This window comes from Rutilus rutilus (assembly GCF_951802725.1).
Source record: "Rutilus rutilus genome assembly, chromosome: 10".
NCBI lineage: Eukaryota > Metazoa > Chordata > Actinopteri > Cypriniformes > Leuciscidae > Rutilus > Rutilus rutilus.
In genome coordinates, this window is record NC_140215.1 from 28,131,008 (window position 1) to 28,155,646 (window position 24,639).

The following is a 24,639-nucleotide window of genomic DNA, read 5'->3' on the forward strand; positions in this document are numbered from 1 at the left end:
AGTAAAAACTTTGTAATAAAAAGTAATCAGTTCTACTGCGTTTTTTTACAATAAACATCTAAATCTTTTTGAGGAAATAAACCCTTCAAATCTGCCAACCTGGTGCAGGTATTTTTAGGCCAAAACGCAGAAGCGAGAATTTTAGCACTTCCAGTTCCATAGTCCCAAAGTCAATGTTTTTTTTTAATGGGGTTTTGGTTAAATGGATGAAATAAGGTCTGTGGTGAACACAAGCTCAAGACACTTTCACGTTTTATTACATTTTATTCCACGTTTTATTTTATTTCACATTTTATCACTGAGAGACAAATTTCAAATGACAGGAAAATTGACCAATCATATCGTCCGTCTAAATGGGTGGGGCTTGTTATAATCAATTTTATGACGCCTTCTGCCTGCTGTAGGGAACACCATTGGGGAAAAAAAGCAATATTTGATAAGGAAACCACAAGCTATGTTAATGAGGAGGACATCGTTGCTAATTTATTATCCACGCCATTTTTTAAATTAACTTTTGAAGATAAGCTGGAGTTGTTAATCGGCAAAGGAAGACCTACACCAGAGTTTCATTTTGTGCAGAAAGCCAAAGCTTTTTAAAGAATATCAACCAAATCAATTAAGCGATACCCCTGGATGACAGTATCAACCAAGCGTGCTGCACAAGTCCTGAAAAGTGAAACCAAAGCGTCTCAATCACCCCCATGTGGTTGGTCCATCACTTTTGTTTTCACCACTGGAAAAGAGTAGAGGGGCTTCATTCCATCTTTTTTTACAGTCTATGCCTGGTATCAACCAAGAAGCTAAAGCTTTACTGCTGGAATTGTTTGCTGTTTGGGCAAGTTATTTAAAATCGAATAGGTCACATGACTGATTTTATTCTGGCCGCTACCATTGTTTTATATATGAAGAGTTCAGATGCAAAAGCCTCTAAGTGCCATCTGAAATTTTCTTCTAGAATGATCATTTTTATCAAGCTTGTATATTTAAGTTCAGTAATTTCACTTAAATGACAATAAATAGGTAATTTTCATTGCCATTTGAGTGAAATTACTGAATTTAAATATAAAAGCTTGATAAAAATCATTCTAGAAGAAAATTTCAGATGGCACTTAGAGGCTTTTGCATCTGAACTCTTCATATGTTAAGCTTTAGTTGAGAAATATTTTGCAGAATTACTGGTCAGTTTGTAAATTTGCTAGCTTAGCGACCATGCACATTTGCTGTAATTCTGCATAATATAGTTACATTTTTCCCAAATCATAAGTTTAATAAGGTCTGTTACATACATGTAATGGGCTGCTGTTCCAGTCTAATGATTTATTATCAACATGCGGAAGTGTCTGTCACTAATGTGCAGTCATGATGCATCAGCTTAGATTACATTTTATTGGTTTTGTGGCCAGTTGTCACCATATTCGACTGAAATGACACACCGATTATGTGATAATGCAGTTTTTTGTAATGATTTGCATTTTATTACTTTTCGTTTCATTTTGGTGATAACTTTGGTGGTTATACTTTATGTATGCATATATAATATATATATATATACACACACACACACAAATAGTTAAAGAGTGGAGAGAGGCTGACTATTGCATCATGGGAGATGATGTTTCTTCTAGTGTGATTTGCTTGTTGCTATTCTCTGATTATTGATCTGCAGAATCATGGGTAAAGTAGGGTAACTTTGAATTCTAATGTTAAACATGATGATTTCAAAAATAATTTGGAATAATACAGGCCTATGGCTTTAACAAAAGCATTTACAATCGTGGCAATCTACATCTTTATAGGTTATCGTTAAAAATCAGTCTCCCTATGGGATGGACAAAGTTTTTAATTTCCGGGAATCGGATTGTTGCACACTATGGGCAAGACTTACAAAACAGGTAATTTACTAAATTAGCGTGAGTGCAATTCACCTTTGGGAGTGGTAAGTTCTGCATGAAATCTACTGGTAACGCGCAAATTAAAGAACGCATATGCACCCGAATCATTTCCATAATTACCAACACAATCTAGCCTACCAGATAGCGTCTGTTTAAAACGTGCTGTTTTTGGGCAGTAAATAATGGTGCATACACTGGTAAATTGATGAGCACAAACCTTAGTTAATCACCTTGCTTGATTCATTTAAATAATCTCCTCATGAATTTTTGGCCTAAAAGGGAATCTCCTACAAATGCATATGCAATAAGATCAGCCGCAAAAATAACTGTCCACGCCTTTTCAGGGCTAAATTTTCACTGCGTGTCTTCAGTAAATCCTGACAGTAGTTTTTTTAACGCCAAAAGAGGGTTTGTGCTGACGCAAGCTGTTAGTAAATGTGGCCCTATTAGTCTAACCAAAATCCCTTTAAAGCAAGTCATTTCACTCGGTAGCCATTTTTGAAACACCTCTTGGGCAGCTATCTTTGAAACACCTCTTGGGCAGCTATCTTTGAAACACCTCTTGGGCAGCTATCTTTGAAACACCTCTTGGGCAGCTATTTCAGTCATGCAAGTGCAGCTCCTATCTATTTGAATGGGGAAACATCAATTTATCTGAAGCTTTTCACCAAGCTTATGATTAAATTTGATCTTCCTCTTACAACTGTTTTTTAAAAAGGCTCATCCAATACGTATTTAGTGACTTAACTATCTGTTGTGTGCTAGCAATTTTTTTAATGTGATATGTGACATGCTTTTAGTAAAAATAAATAAATAATAAAAACAGCACTAGACCAGCTCTAACCAGCATAAATCAGACTAACATGGAATTCATGTTGGTTTATGTTGGATTTTTCAGCAGGGATGGTATGCCTACAAGGTATGCCCAGAAATCAACCAAAAAGGGGCTACCACCAAAGCCTGCGGGCCCAGCTAGCCCTCCCCCTCTTCCTGTGAGAGCTCTTCGGCCTCTGCCACAACGCCAGGGCCCACACCCTCCCCCATCTGCTCTAGGTGAACCAAAAACAACTGATACCAGCTCTCAGTGATATCTGTCGGGTGCCCGCTATAATAACAGTAACTTTCTCAAATGTTTACAGAACAAGCGGGAACCCAGTGCTCCTGAATATTTCTCTATTTATGTTATATTACATGATAGAAAGTCTAAGGTCTTCTCAAGCCGTACTAATCTGCTGCCTGTTACATATCAAACTAAGATTCCTGTGGGGGAAAAGAAATTATACTGTCAAGTTAGCACTTTTAAACATCCGATCACTTAAAAATAAATCGTAAATGACTTAACCACAAACAACCTAGATTTTATGCTTCTAAATGAAACTTGGTTAGAAGACAGCTGCAACAGTCCTCAATGAAACAGCCCCTCCTAACTTTACTTTTATGAGTGTCTGCAGAGCGGGTAGGAGAGGTGGGGCCTCCAAAATACTCTCCAGCCTTTGCTGAGGACTTTACAGAACTGTTATCAACAATTTTCTCAGAGTTTGACTGTTTTGCTATTGCTGGTGATTTTAATATTCACATAGATAATGCAGAAACCAATATGGCAAAAGAAATCATAACTGTTTTAAATACTTTTGATCTGACTCAACATCAACCACACACAATTGTGGACACACTCTAGATTTACTTATCAGTAAGGGTATAAACATTTCAGCGATTGTTATTAAAGACATAGCACTGTCTGATCATTTCTTTATTTTCTTTGATATATTGATCTCTCCTTCTATTGAAGCTAGATAGGTGTCTGTCAAGAAGCTTAAACAAGAACACTAGTGTACTCCCTTTCACACAGCGCGATGATCCCGGCAAATTGCCCGAACGCCCTCTGTGTGAACGCAAACACGACCCGGGATTGATGCCGGTATCGATGCCGGGTTGGGGACCTAGTAACATTGCCGTGTTCAGTCCCGGAATGCGCGCTGTCTGAATAAAAGCCGTAATAATGCCATGTCGTAGTGATGACGCTGAAGCCGGGATTGCCCCAAAAAAGTGCCACCAAGGCAGTATTTCCATCCAGTTTTAACTACATTAGAGTTTTAGAGCTTTTTTTAAGTTTTATTGCACCCAAATACTACTTTCTTTATTGCAATTAAACCTGGTTCCTAGGAATGTTGAGAAGTTATTGGGTCTAAGTAGCATCATATAATAACTCAAGTAAAATAAACAAGGAATCATGTTATAGTCTTTTCAGTCACTAGATCGGCCACATTTTCAAGTACAGAGGGAAGACAAGGATGACTCTAGGGGTAGATTTAAGATTGTGTATATTTTACAAAATAATATATAACAACTGAACTTGAACACACACAAAAACAAATTTGTTCATGACGTGAACCACATAGACAGAACTTCATGGACAACATCACTGACTCCTAAGAGAGAGAAAGAGAAGTGAATTAAATAAGTAACATTTAGTTGAACATGTTCTACTCTCTAATTTTAAATTTCATATTTAATTAAAAGATCTTAGTTACCACAGAGTGCACACACATATACGATACAAAAATAATGATATCAATCTTCATACCAGTTAATGTTCATAATACTATTATTGCATAATGTTCAAAGATTTGGATTTTGATGTTGTGGGAACAAAGGTTCTAGAAACACTCATGTCAATAAAGCCCATCTGATCTAAAAAAAATAAAAAAATAATAGAGAGAGATGCAAGAAATCTGAATAGAAATAACATATTGACACGACTTTTCCTTAGCACACATTGTGCATTGTGATGTATGCAGCAGCACTACCTACCACCTGGATGCTCCCCCCTCTTTTCTCAGTTGTTTCTCTTTCACCCTATTAAATTCTTCCACTTCACTGAAATAGTAAATGGAGAACATAATCACTGCTAGGTTAACAGAAATACTGTTGACACTTAAAAAAGGATACATTGGACATTGTATAAAAAACAATTCCATTTTCTACTCTTACCTGTGATGATAATCGGGACCAGAGAGGACGGCCTGCTCAGCATCCCGCAGAGACAAATTATGAAGCCCAGCCAGGCCATATATGATGGCCTATCAAAAGAAAATTGTTAATTGAAATATACACAGGTCTGTACATACAGTGAGGAAAATAAGTATTTGAACACCCTGCTATTTTGCAAGTTCTCCCACTTGGAAATCATGGAGGGGTCTGAAATTGTCATCGTAGGTGCATGTCCACTGTGAGAGACATAATCTAAAAAAAAAAAAAACAGAAATCACAATATATGATTTAACTATTTATTTGTATGATACAGCTGCAAATAAGTATTTGAACACCTGTCTATCAGCTAGAATTCTGACCCTCAAAGACCTGTTAGTCTGCCTTTAAAATGTCCACCTCCACTCCATTTATTATCCTAAATTAGATGCACCTGTTTGAGGTCGTTAGCTGCATAATAAAGACACCTGTCCACCCCATACAATCAGTAAGAATCCAACTACTAACATGGCCAAGACCAAAGAGCTGTCCAAAGACACTAGAGACAAAATTGTACACCTCCACAAGGCTGGAAAGGGCTACGGGGAAATTGCCAAGCAGCTTGGTGAAAATAGGTCCACTGTTGGAGCAATCATTAGAAAATGGAAGAAGCTAAACATGACTGTCAATCTCCCTCGGACTGGGGCTCCATGCAAGATCTCACCTCGTGGTGTCTCAATGATCCTAAGAAAGGTGAGAAATCAGCCCAGAACTACACGGGAGGAGCTGGTCAATGACCTGAAAAGAGCTGGGACCACCGTTTCCAAGGTTACTGTTGGTAATACACTAAGACGTCATGGTTTCAAATCATGCATGGCACGGAAGGTTCCCCTGCTTAAACCAGCACATGTCAAGACCCGTCTTAAGTTTGCCAATGACCATTTGGATGATCCAGAGGAGTCATGGGAGAAAGTCATGTGGTCAGATGAGACCAAAATAGAACTTTTTGGTCATAATTCCACTAAACGTGTTTGGAGGAAGAAGAATGATGAGTACCATCCCAAGAACACCATCCTTACTGTGAAGCATGGGGGTGGTAGCATCATGCTTTGGGGGTGTTTTTCTGCACATGGGACAGGGCGACTGCACTGTATTAAGGAGAGGATGACCGGGGCCATGTATTGCGAGATTTTGGGGAACAACCTCCTTCCCTCAGTTAGAGCACTGAAGATGGATCAAGGCTGGGTCTTCCAACATGACAATGACCCGAAGCACACAGCCAGGATAACCAAGGAGTGGCTCTGTAAGAAGCATATCAAGGTTCTGGTGTGGCCTAGCCAGTCTCCAGACCTAAACCCAATAGAGAATCTTTGGAGGGAGCTCAAACTCTGTGTTTCTCAGCGACAGCCCAGAAACCTGACTGATCTAGAGAAGATCTGTGTGGAGGAGTGGGCCAAAATCCCTCCTGCAGTGTGTGCAAACCTGGTGAAAAACTACAGGAAACGTTTGACCTCTGTAATTGCAAACAAAGGCTACTGTACCACATATTAACATTGATTTTCTCAGGTGTTCAAATACTTATTTGCAGCTGTATCATACAAATAAATAGTTAAAAAATCATACATTGTGATTTCTGGATTTTTTTTTTTTTTTAGATTATGTCTCTCACAGTGGACATGCACCTACGATGACAATTTCAGACCCCTCCATGATTTCTAAGTGGGAGAACTTGCAAAATAGCAGGGTGTTCAAATACTTATTTTGCTCACTGTAAGTAGCATAAGGGTAATATACAGTAGGGTTTGAAAGGGCAGAAACATGCACAATATATTATATTGTTATGCATACCTCTGGAAAAAGAACACCACAGATTAACTGCACTTCATCCATGAAGCTCAGTTGCGTTGGTGTTTTATATAGTACTGACTTCAGAAAAGCAAAAAGGTTGTCCTGTTGTTCTTCACTCTCAAGGTAGACAGGCACTGTCACGGTTCATGGGTCTGTGTTTTCTTCTCAGTGTGTCTGTCTAGTGTTGTCAACTGTCTGATTGCTTGTTTGGGTTTCCTAGCAACCTTGATAATGATTAGTTAATCAGGTTGGCTGCACCTGCAGACTATTACCACTCCTATATCTGCCTAGCGTTTGCTGTGTTTGTTGTCACATTGTTGTTTGGTACCTGTTCTGTCGTGAGCCTCACCAGTGTCTCTCTAGCCCTCAGTTCCTGTTCCAGTCGTGATTTTGGATTCTGGTCTTGTGAGGATTCTACTATCTGTTGTGGATTTGGTTACTGCAAGTCTATGGTGATCATCTTGCTTCAAGGATTTGCATCTATTGCCTTGCTACCTTTGACTGTTTGCCTTGCTTATATTCATTATCACTGTTAATAAACTCTTAGGGCGCTTTCACACTAGCACTTTTGGTGCGCACCCGGGTTCGAATGACGTCAGAGTTTGGTTCATTTGGATGATGTGAACGCTGTCTTCCGAACTCGCACCCGGGTTCGAATGACGTCAGAGTTCGGTTCGTTTGGATGATGTGAACGCTGTCTTCCGAACTCTGGTGCGCACCTGCGAACCGTACTCGAGTCCGCTTAAAAAGGTGGTCTGGGGTAGGCTACGGTTCATGTGAACTCGGATACGGTTCGCTGCTGATATGAACGCAATCGAACCAAACCGCGGAAGTGAACCGCTATTGTTGACGTATAATGTGTCTTCGGCGGACAGCCCGCTGTCTTTGAAACGTTTTCAGAATTTTTGCGGCAGACAGACGCAAGTGTGTTTCTGTATGTCTATGTTGAGTATCTCTGCTGACAGGCACCTGGCGAAAGGACTTCGGAGGGTACCACTTTGAAGTCTTCCCGTTGAGTACATCCTACAGGCAAATTATTTTGCCACAATTATTTTGTGGTAATAGGGTTTTTAAGCATATTGTGTGATAGTGAAGGAACAACTGACTTTAAAGCTAGAATATGCAGAATTGGATAAACGAACAAGACAGATGTAGATTTTAAAAGCAATCAACCGAAAATATTCCAACCCCTACATTTAGGGCTTGTTTTAAAGCCAAACTTCCAAAACAAATGGACATGCACTGCCTGAGTACTGCTGGAGTACTCCGCTGAAGATCAATGAGTGCATGGGTAGATTGTGTGCAGCTAGGCAGGTATGTATTTAGAGAGGCAGGTAGGTGACCAGTCACAGACAGGATTTTTATTGGCCTGTGACTGCCAATAAATGGGCCGCATAGTTGACAATATTTTTAACAAAGCCCTGGTTGATTTATTTACTGTGAGTCTAATGATGAATATGTCTAAGTACCACCAAATGCTTTTCAGCTCCCGATGACTGTACAATGAAGTCCACCAGTCTCTTTTCCTCTGCAGTGCGGTCAAAGACAGCCTGCATGTGGGCTGGAATTTCCTCAGTGATTGCACGCTTCCTTGGCACTCTGAATATTGGTTGAAGGGTTCCCTGTAACAAGCTTCTGGCCTCATCAGTCCAGAAGGCAAACCTCTGGTCATACCTTTCAAACATTAACAAGATTAATCTAAAGTATTGCATAAAAAAATATTGGGGTCTACTTATAACATTAAGTTAATGTAGTCAACAGGTGAATATACACATATTGTTTAGGGCTGTCATACCCATCAATTTTAAAACGCTCCATTAGAAGAAGACACCACCACTTCCGAATCAAAGGCATGTCCATCTGAAAGAAATGTGACAATGATAAGGAGAGTCTTTAGTTTTTAATGTGTCTCTTTACTTCAAGATAAACAAGTATGTATATAAGAAACATTTAAAGCATCAATTTCATCCTTATAATAATTTTGAATCAACTCACCTCTTGGAATTGAAACCCTGTGCTTGTCACAATGGAAAGTGTATACTGAAACAGAGAACAAGGAAAACGTCTCAGGTTACGACTGTAACCTATGTTCCCTGAGAACAGGGAACGAGACACTACGTCATTGACGCTTTGGGGAACGCCTTAGGCGTGACAGGTGTCTGAAATCAAATATCAACGGGCGACAGCCCGTGAATCATCAGCTTGAATGATTAACGCGCGACCTGGATGTATAAAAGGGAGTCTTGAAAACATGACAACATCCTATTGTCTGAAGGGACTGTTGGCAGGCAGGCCCCGAGGCATGGCAGGGAGACGTAGTGTCTCGTTCCTTGTTCTCGAACATAGGTTACAGTTGTAACCTGAGATGTTCCCTTTTGAAGGGAACTCGACATTATGTCATTGACGCTTTGGGGAACGATATACCCACTCTAAAAACAAAACTCTTCTACGATGCCTTCCACTAACCTTCCCTTGCACCTGTGGTCTGTAAGCTCTTATGTTTTTATCTGTGCTGTTTTAGTTTTCTGTTTTGTAATTATTTATTTTGCTTTTCTGTGTATTATGTTCCCTGTGAAGTCCCATGTTTTCATTTTATTCAAATTATTTTAACTATTTGAATTGATTGACATGACATTTTAACTAGTTTTAACTATATCTTAATTGTTATGATTATGTAAAGCACATTGGGCTACCGTTCTGTGTATGAAATGGGCTATATCAATAAACCTGAACCTAAAGAAAAATAAAACAAAAAAATAACACTAAACAGTACATTTTTAGTCTTCACTATAGGAACATAGCCAGTACAGTACTGAGGATCAGTACATCAGGCTATAGGAACATAGCCGAAATGTAAATTGCTATATGAACATGGCAAACAGTATGCCTCAAATGTGGACCTAAAAATGGCTCTGTACTCAGCATCACCAAACCCAGACTCATGCAGTGTGTACTGCAAGTCTAAAGAGAGGATCTCTCTCAGGAGTGGCTTCATGATCTATATGTGTAGAGCTGCAGTTCACTTTGTTGGAATACATGAACAAACCAAATTAATTACCACTACATGTACTATGTAGTATCTAGGAACAGTAACATTCCCTTACACAGAGAACGAAGTGTCCTGGCCCGTTTGAGTTGGTCCAACCTGGAAAGACTAAGAAGTCTTTCATGTCGACATCCTCCTAACATTAATGAAAAATTGTGTCATTATGCAGTACTACATTTTTGTGACACCATACATATATTCTCTCACTGGAAAGTTGGCAGTGATGTTGCTTTGTGTATCCTTCCATGTAGGAACAACGAACATGTCCTCTATATAAATGTCTTTGCCCTATGAGGAAAAAAACTGCAACTTTGAAAGTAGACAATATAACAGAATAAATTAACAGTACAGATTTAAGCTTTAGTCTCAAATAAGTGTTACATACATGTTGTTGAGCTGCTTCATGAATCAATTTAAAGCAGGCATTCCCAATCTGCAAGAAACAAATCAAAACTCATCAGTGAACAAGCAAATAAAAATGCTGTTCCTTCCTTGTGTTTATTAACTTCCCAGTACTCACATGAGAATCCATGTCTCTTAGCAATCCCAGGCTCCAGAATTCTTCACGTGTAATACATAAGGGCCCTTCTTTCACAATAATTTCCGCTGCAGGCCGTCCTGTGTCCAGCACATAATTGAGCTGCAAATAACAGATATTATTATTATTATTATTATTATTATTATTAGTGTGTGACATGAAAAACAATTACTATTTTAACTAATTAACTTACCAGTTTGTCCTGTATAGGATTCCATTCTTTTACAAAGGGAATAAATATCAAAGAGTAGTCAATAGCCGCTGTCGGGATCGTGCCGAGGGTCCGACAGAGGCACGACCACCCAGTGAAAAACCTCAACAATAATATTATTTTACACATACAGTACACTGTGACATTTTGCTTACCTGATGCAGCCCAAATCTTTTGAAAGACCTTGTCATACGTGTGCCTTGACTTCAATTCATTGGACAGTCTCAGGAGGAGGTCATTTCGCGATCCAGAAGAATCTAACCCACAAACTCTGCATCATTTCCTAACCACTTGAACCTGTCAAATAAAATAAAATATGTGAGGATCTGCATGTTTTCAGGTAAAATAATGGCCTGTAAATCACTCCTAAAAGGACAAATATAATTAACTGTATTTTTACCTTCTGCTTGTACAGCTCCTCTGTCAGGCGGTCTTCAGAGACTGTAATTTCACAGACCTCAGCTGGTTTTGCCGGACGGACTTTTTCAAATTCAAACACTGTTTGACCGGCGTGTATTTCTGCCTATCCACGGCGCTCAAAAGTGGAAAGTTGGCGGAACTTTAAATGGATTGTGTTGGTCACCTTTGGGAATATCCAAACAAAAAAAATATATTAAAACATCTTGATCTTAACAGCTTGATAAATATAAATAAGATGTTTTAGTTTGTTAATTAGTTTGTCACACAATTCTTCAGTCATTGAAAAAGGTGTTGACAACTTAATCTTGGCTTGCATTACTTGTTACAAATCCTCGACTTGTTACAAATCCCTTTCCATTGAAAGTGCTTCCCAAAAATGCTCCATGTCAACCTCTCCATTAAAGTCCTCTGGAGGTTGTGCAAGGTCACTTACTAAAGAAATTATGTGAAAAACATTACACAAATAGTAAATTCAGAAAGTAACCTGGTGTCCATTTCCCGAAAGCACTGTTAGTGAACTATGGTCGTAAGTCCCATTGAGCTCAATTGGTAATGACAGAACTTGCAACCGTAGGTCTGTAATTGACATCTAAATCAGTCCATTCCATGAAAAAAAACATTTACCTGACAAATGGAAGGGTCCCTTTTTATGGAGGTCCATGATGACCACTGGTGGATGATCACCACAATTTACACAGGAATACCGATAGTCATGATCAGTGAGTGCTTCAAAATGAAGATACCCATGTAGAACTGTATTAGCTGAGGGCAACTTTACCCCTGAAGTCAATTCTAAATATTCTACCACTCTGCTCACTGCAGTATGCACCTAAGGGAGAAACATTATAGTGAAAATACAGAAAATGTTCTGGCTAAATTTCATATATTTACCCTTTAAAAAGATTCATTCACAGGTTATATTTAAATAAAAAATATATATTAAAAAAATACCTGTAGCATTTTCCTTATGGTTAAGCATAAAGAGAGATCAAGCACTATCCGGTTATAAAGATGTGTAGGCCATCTTTCCACTCTTGGTAACGGTAGAAGGTTCCGCATTGATGGCAAGATTTACAGTACGTAGAGATGTCTAGAAATCAGAAGTTTCAACAATATTTTCAGTACGGTTTACAACACATTCAATGATTAATGAAAGCACAGCAAATCTACAACAGTGGATTGTCATAAGATATAGTTTCATTGACCTACCTTCAACAATACGCGAGTTGGTGAGGATTTTGGCCTTATTTGTAATGAGGATTGGGTCACTCAGAGGTACATTGCCAGGGCACTGCTGGCACATCATCTCCAGTGGAATGAGGTGCCTTGGGTATTCTTTTTCCAATAATGGATGCCGTAAATGTTCTGGCAGAACAGCAGGTAATTTTTTGAACTTCAAAATATACTCAACCATGGTTTTGAACTTTTGGTCATCTTGTCACGGGTCGTAATAAGATCCAAAAGCAGAGGGAATGCAGCAAAAAGTATTTTAATGAGAAACAAAAGCAGGCTGACAAACAGCTCAAAAATGGTAACATAAAAACTCTCTCCAGAGAGATGGCTCGATTCGGGCACATAGAAATAAAAGGAGAACCGAAAAACAATCCCTCAAAAGTGCAGGATATCCTTGACAACAGAGCAGAGTCCACTTAAAGGCTCACCACAGCAGAAGGCTCGCAGACTGGAGGTGCATAGAACGCGGTCTGTAGCACAGGACAAGACTGGGTAAGTGAGCAGTCAACATGAGAACACTTCACACATAATAATCCGACAAAGACCAGAGAGAACAAACACGAGAAATAGACAGGGTAATCAGATATAATTAGAGACAGACCTGTCACCGCAAAGTAGCGGGGACGCTGATTGAGAAAGGCTGCAGGAGATGAGAGAAACACGAGAGAACGTGTGTGTATGTGTATGTGTGTGTGTATGTGTATGTGTGTGTGGAGATGAATTAATGTAACAGATGGGTGTAAATGTATGTGTAAATGAGGAAGACAGAGTGTGAGTGGAGAGGAAAAAACAGAGAAAAAGCCCGGATCCTGACACATCTTTTGGAGGATATGGAATGTTAAGCTCAACTTCATCATGACAGCCTCCATCCTCTGTTGGTGTTTGAAATTCCACCTCCTCAGTGCACCGGACTTTCCTGAACAGCTCACGGTGAGTCTGAAATAAGTGCCATTTTGCAATGTACTTGTGTTGGCATGATCTCTTCTTCCTTGCACAAGGACAGTGCCACAAATAATTTTTTGTGTCATAGGACACCATGACTCTTCCTAAACGACTAGTATGAAACAGTCGGCTCATAAACGGATATGTATTTTTTGGACTGAGGGATTCCAATTTGGGAGTATACAGACAGAGGTATATGGTTTGCATTTGCAAGGTTTTGCAGATCAAGGCAGACCTTCTTTTTGTATGTAAAGCGCTTTGGTGGCCATAGGTCTGTGAAAGCGCTATAAATGCAGTCCATTTACCATTTACCATTTTATCCTCGCCAAACCAACGGCTGTTCAACATCTCATTAAGTGTTTCCTCACTAAGTACAGGAGAGGAGACATATAGGATGTGCAGTAAGTTAATGATTTAAGGTGTACACATTGATGTGCTTTCAACCCACTTCTCCATGCCAACTCCATGTTCACCTGGCACTCAGCAGATTCACAGAAAACACGTTGATTTTCCCCCCAGACTTTATTTTGAACGTGCAGAGGTGTAGTGGCCCCGTGAAAAGATTTGTGAACAGTATAAACTCCATTCTCTGGATCTATGCATTCACTTGGAAGGTGTGAACATGCTGTAATGTCCTTATGTTTTCCTGTGTGTTTCCTTTCTATGTGCCTTTTTTAATTGATTCTGTTCATGCTAAGCTTGCATTTGGGACAATTTTTACGCAGTACTTGCTTCACACGGACCCTTTGTATTTGCGTATTCTGGGTGGCTGGCACAGTGAAGGTTGTTGGAGCTGGGACGGTGGAAGTACTTGGAGCTGGGAGCTTGGAGCCTATTTTTTCACATCTTCATGGACACCACAATGATTTCCCTCGTGTGGAATATTTTTCCTTGTAATTATGTATGGTTTGCAAAAATGTCAACTGCTGTGTAGATGAGAGAAGAAAAATGTATGCGCGTTGTGCACACGCTACATTATGGCCAAGCATGCGCCCTTAAAATAGCATCTGAATAACATGCCACTGACTTTAGACTAGGTTTTTCCTGGTCTGTGGCGGAATTGTTTTCTGGAACTGGAAAATAGCACCAGGGAACGTTTGCGCCGGAACACGCCTCCTCTTTTCGCTGAACCGCCCCCGGGAGCGCAAGTTCATGCCCTAATTTACCGACGTGCGTCTGTCGAGGGAAAAGTCCGCTGTGCGTTGGGTGCAAAATAGGAATGATACATGCGTCGGTGTACAAAATCAATTGCGCTAAGTGCAAGATAGGGCCCTATAAGATTATATGCATTATATGCAGAATAAAAGTTTTCATTTCTTTCCAAAAAAAAAATCTCTTTTACCCAAACTTTTGAACTGTAGTGTAGTTTAAATTTTATTTATGATCATATGGGCTAAATTTGTCTAAACCTTTCCTACAGGACAGTGGAGGACTCTAAACATGACAGGAGGAGGGCTGTGAACAGGTTGGTGATCTTTTATCATTTGTCATCAGTGCCGGCTCCAGGATTTTTTTTCTTGGGGGTGCTAAGGGGGGGGATAACAGTTCAAAGGGGGGTGCAAAAAATAAACCCCTTTTTTAGTTTTTTAATTACTTCTTTTTTAATGAACGTGACACTGAGAGTAAAAAGCACTGCACTGCGCCGGTGCTAAGCAAATTTTTGGTGGGCCACAGCCAAAGCAAGCCCCGGTCTAGCGCCACCACTGTTTGTCATATTTATATTTTGTCATATGGGCAACATAGATGTAAATCAGTTACTGTGTTGTTATGTTTGTTTGTATTTCACAGTCACAGATTTGTGTCAGTCAGCTCTCCATCACGAACCAGATGTTCTGAAACACTGGATGTGCCTTTGTCTAGAGAGAAGAACTGATTGGAACAAAGTTTTTAAGGACTGGTAACAGGAGGATTCAGAGTGAAACAACTGCAGACCTCAGATAACATGACCGGAACTCACATAGATCACACAAGACTTTGACTACAGAAGTCCCCTTAAGCTATCAATTTAAAATGAAAGTGGTGTGCAGGAAAGTACCTTACTTTCACTGTGAAGGTTTAGTAATATTATATTTCAAGCTGCAAAAGCCCATTTTGAAAACAGTACCGTTTTTTTAAGCATTATGTACATCTTCCCTTCTCCTGACCTGTTCAGAGCTTCCCTCAGAGGGGGATGAATAGCATTCATATTATGTGGCTGACTAATAGAAAATTAGAGCAAAGCACAGTATGCATGGTGCAGTTTCCCATTTACCAGGCCTGGTCTGCTTGTTAGGCAACGGTTAAGTGTGCTTGATTACACACCACGTCTAGACATATGCCCTGTTGTTTAATATGCTGTGAGTGAATCATCAGAACAGGATATCCTATATCAACAGATGTCTGTAGCCCAAACTGTCTAACTGTACAGTAGTTCTCTTTTTGAAAAGACAGGTGTGAATGAGAGGTGATGTGGGATCAGAGCACAATGGGCTGTACACAACCACTTGATCATGGAAATGTAGTACTTTCTTTCTTTCTTTGGTAGAAATGCTAAACTATTCTTTAAATATCAATTGGACAAATCAACAAACATGGCCTTCAGCAGCCAAATTTCAACACCTAATACATGCTGAAACTTTAAAAACATGGACAATGGCATATTCTGAAGACCCATTCTTGTTCCTGGAAACCCCCCATAAGTGCATATTTTGGATGTCTGGCTCCCATTTCATAGCCTGGTAATACCAAACTCGTCTACTTCGCTTTGCTTCGTCGACAGAGTCTGGCATGGCATAATTGAAAACTGTTTTCTTTCTCGCGGGGGGGCGCTTGTCTGAAGTTTAAAATCATTGGTTCCCGTAAGCCAATCACATAACGTTTGGTTATGGCGTGTGTTATGCGCATTCTCAGCCGCATCTAACTTCCACTGTAAACACATGTAGTATGATGCGAAAACAAAACCATCGAGCAAAATACCGGAGTGAACATGGCTGTGAAAGACTTTTGCAGATTATGTGAAGTAAATCTACTAGGGATGGGCATCTCCATAACTAAGGCGATACGATACGCATCTCGATGCATAGCCAACGATACTATACATTAAAGATACATATAAGCAGCTACCAATGCGATACGATACGATTCACTACGATTTCGATGCGATTCAGCGCGATGCGATTCAATGTAATATGATGCTATGCAATTATAGATAGTTAACTTTTATTTATTTTAAAATAAATATCAGACATACAGCAAATCATAAAGTAGCTTAAGTGCCTGACTTTTAATGGCTCTTTCACAAACAAAAGATTTGGTTTTCAAAAAAAAAAAAAAAAAAAAAAAATTTCAGCTGAAAGAAGATGCTGTTTTAACAAACAATAATAAAAAAATAAACGTTCATAACTGTATTCAAATGCAAATATATATCCTACTTTAAGGTTGTAGGTGACTCTCATGACACGCATCACACTCCGTAGTGTTGTGATACGTCATATTCACGTAGCAGCTGCAGCAATGGTGATGAGAGAACGCGCTTGAGCAACAGTTGAGTGATGGTGATGAGACGCGAATGAGGGGAAATCGCGTCCATCGCGCCGTGCTTAACGTGTCTATTGCGCCGCAAGACCACCAGACGTGCGTCAACGCGTCTTTTTAACATGGAAATCACTAGCTCCAGACGCTCTATTCGCGTTCGTTGTGGACGCAGCAGTATTAATAAAATATTGGTCACAAATGATTGATCACTTTCTTAAAGGCAGGGTAGGTAGGATTTATTAAAAATTAAAGATCCAAATTTGTTAAAACTTTCTATATATATCAATACATAATTAAAATGTAAGAACTCTGAAAAAAAGAGTATAAAAATCAAGTGACTCTAGACCGTTTAATCTGTATTAAACACAGCTCATTATTTCGATTCGGGACGAATCAAAGGATTGGCTTAGGCGACTGTCACTCTCTCACAACCATGGCAACCACCCTTTTGCCACACAGCAGCTGCCCACTTGCGCGCGACCGTTTGATTTGAGGAGTGCGAGAGGCACGGAACCTGATCACACCTCCGTCCAGTAGATGGCGGTAATGCACTATGTTTGCAAGCTGCCAATAAAATCTATCGAAGAAGAAGAAGAAGGCACTGAACCTAGGAATACCAAAACAATGGCAGAGAAAGAGCAATCTAAATTTACAGTACCGGCATATGCAGTTAGTGAAGGCAAACCAGGCAAAAAAATGCCCCTTCCCCTCCGCTTGTCTCAGGTAAATAATGCGTCCTCTAGCTCAGCGGTCGGAGTCGTGCGTTCATGTGTTTTGGGGGCGTGGCTTTGGAAGAAGCACAGAAATGAGGGGGTGGAGTGAATGGAAATAATGAGATGTCTTTAAAACAGTCGTGAGAGGTCTACAGACACTCGATTTTGATACTTTCTTTTTCAGAGTACTTACATTTTAATTATGTATTGATATGTACATAAAGTTTAAACAAATTTGAAAAATAAAATTTTTAGACCATTTCTACCTACCCTGCCTTTAATAGTATAAGTATAGCGCATCTACTAATAAATATAAATGAATAAATCGTTTTTTACCGATGCAAATATGTTAGAAACGATGCATCGCAATGCAAAAGCCAAATTATCCGATGCACACTTATTTAAATCGATGCATCGCATCGTTAGCTTTTAAGCCGATGCACCGATGCGAATCGGTTAATCTTACCATCCCTAAAATCTACGCATCCACGGTACAATCAGCGTCTACGTCACGGCTCTCAGCCCGCCCTCTGTTCGTTGATTGGCCGGCTGTTTTCAGGCCGGAGAAAACGTAAAGCTATTACGCTGTCTCAGACTGAGTACAGAAGCGAAATGAAATTGAGCGGAAGTAAGAAGTCTGACGCTACCCATTTCATGCAGGTTGTCTGACTTCATGTTCTGTCACTTCTGTTTGGGTTACATCTTGGGTTGGTGACAGAGCTCTGGCATTCCCGGTCTGTCATGCGTTGGGTATAGTCTGGTTTGTTGTGAGCACATGGCTTGTCATGTTTTTTCCTTGTGCCATGTGCTCTCCTGTCAATTGTCTATCCCCTCCCATCTTGTTACCTGATTATTGATTCATTTGCCCCAACTGCCTTTTTCGTTACCCTCTTTTGTTTGCTTCCTATTTAGTCTCCCTGTGTTTGCAGTCCTGTGCTGGTTCGTTGTCGATGTTCCCTTATTGTGTTTCCAGTTTTGTCAGATGCCTGTCTTGTTTTCCCCCACGGGGAGTTTTTGTTTGTAGTTTTGTTTTGCTTTTTATTTATTTAATAAACATCATTTTTTCCTGCACACAAATCCTCTCTCACTATTTCACCATTCTGTGACACTTCATTCATTGCAGATATGTCACTTTGCTCACTGCTAATGTATCAAGAATCTAGTTGTAATCTGATCAACAAAACCTAACCCCGAAGCAGCTGAGTTGTGTAGCTTTAGTAAATATGGTGATGAACAGTGTTAAAGTGATCCACCATGGACTGAAAAAATGCAAGCTTATTTCATGATACAAAAAACCTGGAGTTTGCTCAACTTAACTGGTAGCCGATTGCTTTGTGAGACAGGCCTCTTGTGTCAAGGTGATATGAAGTACAAAAATGCAAATGCTATTCAAAGACTAGGTGCTATAAAATGATGCTATAAAAGCTTTTATGGTAACACTTTACAACACGGGTGCACTAATAAGCATTAATTCATGCTTAACTAATGCACAGATAATCATGTGTTAATGTATGACTCATGAGGAACTAAACCATTAATTAATGATTACTGCATCAGCAACTAATAAAGATTCTAAATGATTAATAGATTAAGTAATATATTAATTGTTATTAATTAAATGTATCATAATGTATTAATTCCTTAATAACATATTTTATTAACAAATAGTGTAAATTAATGTGTTAATTACCTCAATGGGTTGAAGTCATGTACTTCAACTTCGAATTGTCTGCGTTAATTAATCATTAGCTAATGATTTGCAAATGTATCATTATGTTATGACTTTACTTGTTGAGGCACATGATGACTATTAACTAGTTAAGTAATTGACATCCACACTAAGCCATGGATTTCCATCTCCAACCATCTACAACCAAGATTTCACTGAGTCCGATGAACCTTGTTGTTCATGGCACAGGAATATGTCAGGTTAAGCTTGAGGTCGTGGTACACTGAGAACATGCGGTCGAGAACTGCTATTTCATAACACTGTGTCTAGACTGGACAAAGACAATAGAGCGTCCATTATAGTCAGTGATACTACACTGGATGCGGCGCGACGCTACACGACAAAACTCCGACAGTAAACCGATGCCACACTCTATTTCTGACGTACTCAGGGCTCTTCTGCTATTTCTGTTACGAAGGACAAATGGACTTGCGATGGTCTGTCATGTCCAGTGTAGACAGCTGGTCTCGTCCAGTTTTAAACACAGTGTAACAGCGGTCAGGAGTTCAGATTCTGGTGTGCTGATATTTGTGTGCAGCCCAACTCACCCGTCCTTCAAACACATTCTCTGACATTACATTCACTACATGTGCAAACTGTCAAAACCCTTAAATGGCATATTACTTAACAATTAGTTAATAGTCATGTGCCTCAACAAGTAAAGTCATAACATAATGATACATTTGCAAATCATTAGTTAGTTAATGATTAATTAAAGCAGACAACTGCAAGTTGAAGTACATTGCTTTGACCAATTGTGGTAATTAATGCATTAATTTACACTTTAAGTTAATAAATATGTTATTAAGAAATTAATACATTATGACACATTTAATTAATAACAATTCATATATTACTTAATCTATTAATCATTTAGAATGATTTACTCACAAAGCACATGGAAGCAACTGCTTATCAACTGCCGTTTTAAGATAATAAAAATAGAAACACAAGCAGAGAAACTCTCCCTCAGCGAAAGAATGTGTCCTTGACATCAAGGTCTTGGGCCTTATTCATGAATCAAGAGCTCAACTAATTTTTATATAAATCATTAAAAAATTCATTTTTATATAAACTGTAGCATTATTGCGAGAATATTTATCTTTTGACGATTCAGTTGATGAGGCGTGTTTTACTTTTGTTTTTTTGTTTTTGAGTGTTTTAAAATGGTAGTCATTTTCTTTGTTCTGTCCATTTTTCTAGGTACTACTGTTGCTAAGTGTATTAGAAGTGCTTTAAAAGACTTAGGCTTATATTTAACTGAAGGTCGTTTTGATGCTGTTAGACTTCAGACGTGTGAATAAACATCTTACCCTTTTTTATGACAATAAAATCTTGAATGTTTGTTGTGTGTAAACTGTTTGTGATGTAAACATTTAAATAAAACCAATTTAAGGTTGTATAGCCAACATTCAATTATAGACATTTACTAACTAGATCAAGTGCACATTGTATGGTTTAGGTGCACATTGTATGATTTAGGTGCACATTGTATGGTTTAGGTGCACATTGTATGGTTTAGGTGGACGTTAAGACGACACAAGCAGCATTGTTTCAAAATCAACTTGTTATGTTGCATTTCTCATTTATAAAAATTAAAAATCCCTTACTTATTTTGCCGATACAATTTTTCTGAACTACTCCAGAAAAAAAAAAACTGAATTCAAATCATATAGTGGCAAAAAAAAAGTACACTATGAATCCCTAGAGTAAAATGTCTTCTACTGCACCATAATCATTCAAAAACATTTAAAATTAAATTCCTAAATGCAAAGGATGAATAAAAATGTGAAAAATTGTATTATAATTAATATCATGTAGCATAAATTATTTTACTATTTTGCTATTCTTCCAGTTATATAGCTTCTAATGAATCAGAAGTGCCCAGACAATCCCTTGTTCTCCATATTAGGATTTTTCTGCCTAACGCTTACAGCTCTGTGACTGGTGGTCCAGATGTGAAATTACAGAGGGCCAAGCCATAGCAAGTCACTGAGAGACAAATTTCAAATGACAGGAAAATTGACCAATCATATCATCCGTCTAAATGGATGGGGCTTGTTATAATCAAGTTTATGACGCCTTCTGCCTGCTGTGGGGATCACCATATAATATTTGATAAGGAAACCGCAAGCTATATTAATGAGAAGGACATTGTTGCTAATTTATTATCCACAGCATTTTCAAGATTAACTTTTGAAGAAAAGATGAAGTTAATCAGCAAAGGAAGACCTACACCAGAGTTTCATTTTGTGCAGAAAGCCAAAGCTTTTTAAAGCATATCAACCACAACAATTAAGCGATACCCCTGGATGACAGTATCAACCAAGCGTGCTGTACAAGTCCTGAAAAGTGAAGCCAAAGCGTCTCGATCACCCCCAGGGGGTTGGTTCTAGTAAAGGTCATAAAACCCCACCCTCCCCATAAAGTCTAATGGGATGCGATGGAAATTAAACAATCAAATTACACTTCAAATAAATTTTTTCCAAAGATGTTTTCTGTCATTTTAGGTAGTTGTTATCACGCTGATGTAAGTTGAAGTGTTCGTTTTTTTAAATAAGTTTGGTAAGTTATTTGATGCTATAAAAACGGGAATGTGACATCATGATTGACAGCTGTGATTGACAGCTTCTCTTACTTACATAGGGACTACTTAATTTACTTTATTTATAAAGCACTTTACAACTGCACCTGCAGACCAAAGTGCTGTGCAATCAGCAATATAAAAACAAAAAGGAATTTCTCTAAACAAAGTAGTCCAACTGACTTTTTGGGGGGATTTTCTGGAGGAGATTGGAGCTTCAACACACTGACACAATGAGTTGCTCTGCAATAAACTTTGTACTAACCGTTTCTGCAGGAGTGTGGGCGGGACCTTGATATCGCGGCTTTACTTCCGGCTTTGTATATCTTTCTGTTTTGAATCATTATTTACTATCATTCCTTGTTATCATGTCATCATCTCCTCTTATTGTCACTTGCACTTCATGTAACATGTATAGCATAGCCTTCTCTGTCAGCACAGGATTTACATGTGATAAATGCAGGGAGATAGTCAGGCTGGTGGTGAAGATCTCAGAACTAGAGACATGCATCCAAACTTTAATCGAGGTTAATTGTAAGAGTGCAAGGACTTTAGATACTGCTTTGGATGCGACTAGCTTAGTGATCTCTGTACATTGTTCGGTTCCAGCTGAAGTAGAGCCGGTGCAGCAGGGCAATTGGGTGACGGTGAGGTGCTGTAGTCGCGGGACAAAAACACTGCTCTTCCGTTCCGATTACCATAACAAACAGGTTCTCCCCACTCAGTGAAACACCCACTGTGAATCCTGTTGAATGTGCCCTAGTTATTGGCGATTCTATTACACGGAACGTGAAAATAGAGACACCAGCCACCATAGTCACATGTTTGCTGGGAGCCAGAGCGCCTGACATCAAAGCAAATTTAAAAGTGCTGGCTAATGCTAATCGTAAATTCTCTAAGATTATTATTCACATCGGCACTAATAATGTTCGACTCCACCAGTCGGAGATCACCAAAATTAGCGTTAAAGACGTGTGTGAACTTGCAAGTACGATGTCAGGCACTGTAATTTGCTCTGACCTCCTTCCTGTTCGTAGGAGTGATGAGATACTTAGTAGATTGCCCTCACTCAATGGCTGGCTGTCTAAGTGGTGTCCACAAAATAATATAGAATTCATAGACAATTGGAAAAGTTTTTGGGGCAGACCTGACTTGTTGAAAAGAGATGGTATTCATCCCTCCTGGGATGGTGCTGCTCTTCTCTATAGTAATATGGCACATAGTCTTAGAGCTCAAACATGAATTGGAGCTCAGGTCAGGAAGCAGACAGACTGGCTTAACCGACCGTCTGCTAGCTGTCTCACGTCACCAAGGTCAGATAAATCCCATCACATAGAGCCTCTTTCACCTAGATATCATCATATAGAGACTGTGTCTGTTCCCCGAATTAGGAAATACAAAAAACTTCCAAACCCATCTAAAGCCCTATTCGCACGGGATTAGTATTACCTAGGGACTTCCGGTAATTTGTAATAATCGCGGAGGTCGTCTGTGATTTTTATCCCGTGCGAATCTGCCATGTCTGTAAAAATGTCTGTAAAAATTCCCCAAAAAATTACCTACCGTATTTCGGCCAACACCGGGGTCCTCTGATAATACCAGTCCCGTGCGAATCCCCATGTCTGTGATTTGGGCTGTTTTTCTGTGAGCCTATCCTTTCCTAAAGAACGTAATAACCATTATGGGCCGTTTAACAGTCCATTTTACGTCTGTATTAAAGGGATACTCCACTTTTTTCGGAAATAAGCTCATTTTACATCTCCCCCAGAGTTAAACAGTTGAGTTTTACCGTTTTAGAATCCATTCAGCCGAACTCCGGGTCTGACGGTACCACTTTTAGCATAGCTTAGCACAGATCATTGATTCTGATGAGTCCAGTAGCATTTCTTTCAAAATGACCAAAGAGTTTCAATATTTTTCCTATTTAAAACTTGACTCTTCTGTAGTTAAACCGTGTACTAAGATCGACGGAAAATGAAAAGTTGCGATTTTCTAAGCCTATATGGCTAGGAACTATACTCTCATTCCTGCGTAATAATCAAGGAACTGTGCGGCTGTACCATGAGTGCAGCAGGCGTAATGATATGACGCAGCGCCTGAAAATAGTCCCCAGCTCGGTAACTTCTTCCAACGTGACCGGGACTAAGTTTGTCTAACCTATTAGACCTATTTTCAGGCGCTGCGTCATATCATTACGCCTGCTGCACTCATGGTACAGCCGCACAGTTCCTTGATTATTACGCCGGAATGAGAGTAGTTCCTAGTCATATAGGCTTAGAAAATCGCAACTTTTCATTTTCCGTCGATCTTAGTACACGGTTTAACTACAGAAGAGTCAAGTTTTAAATAGGAAAAATATTGAAACTCTTTGGTCATTTTGAAAGAAATGCTACTGGACTCATCAGAATCAATGATCTGTGCTAAGCTATGCTAAAAGTGGTACCGTCAGACCCGGAGTTCGGCTGAATGGATTCTAAAACGGTAAAACTCAACTGTTTAACTCTGGGGGAGATGTAAAATGAGCATATTTCCGAAAAAAGTGGAGTATCCCTTTAAAACTATATTAACAATAAAATCTCTCGATATGCCCTACTCCAATCCGATTATAGTTTTTCTCCAATAAAAACTATGAAGTGCTGCAAAAGAGAAAACAAACTACAGTAAAGACGTGATCCGGAAGCTCAACTCGGACCATTGTCATGGAAACGTCATGGAAACTTAGTAGTCTGTATCGTGGAGCATTTCTTTGTCTCACACGGCCTCTAAAGACGTCCATCCTGTAAGTATCTCAAGAAATCAAAGTGTAAAAGAGTAAAAATGATATAAAATGAAATAAACCAAATAAAATGAATGGAAGAACAAGCCTATCGCGACGTTTCGGTATTAATAATACCTTCTTCAGGCAGGCTTGTTGTAATTATGGACAAAGAATAAAAGAAAAATAAGATATATTATATATTTATACAATAATATGATATTCTATAATATATATATTATATATTT

At 39.1% G+C, this 24,639-nt stretch overlaps 1 protein-coding gene and 1 long non-coding RNA gene across 2 annotated transcripts; both read right to left on the minus strand.

Moving 5' to 3' along the window:
- Positions 1-6,697: 6,697 nt before the first annotated feature.
- Positions 6,698-10,186, minus strand: LOC311297875 (uncharacterized protein; the record flags this gene model as incomplete). The annotated part of the gene is made up of 7 exons (XM_084420351.1): positions 10,139-10,186; positions 9,812-10,056; positions 8,703-8,747; positions 8,503-8,567; positions 8,177-8,381; positions 7,671-7,730; positions 6,698-6,709 (listed from the first exon to the last, which is right to left on the minus strand). The coding sequence occupies exons 2-7, from the start codon at positions 9,875-9,877 to the stop codon at positions 6,698-6,700; spliced, it is 453 nt and encodes a 150-aa protein (XP_084276477.1). The 5' UTR covers positions 9,878-10,056; positions 10,139-10,186.
- Positions 10,187-10,255: 69 nt separating this feature from the next.
- Positions 10,256-10,698, minus strand: LOC311299053. The gene is made up of 3 exons (XR_014629036.1): positions 10,658-10,698; positions 10,485-10,510; positions 10,256-10,393 (listed from the first exon to the last, which is right to left on the minus strand). It is a non-coding gene; the product is annotated as an uncharacterized lncRNA (long non-coding RNA).
- Between the last annotated feature and the right edge of the window lie 13,941 nt (positions 10,699-24,639).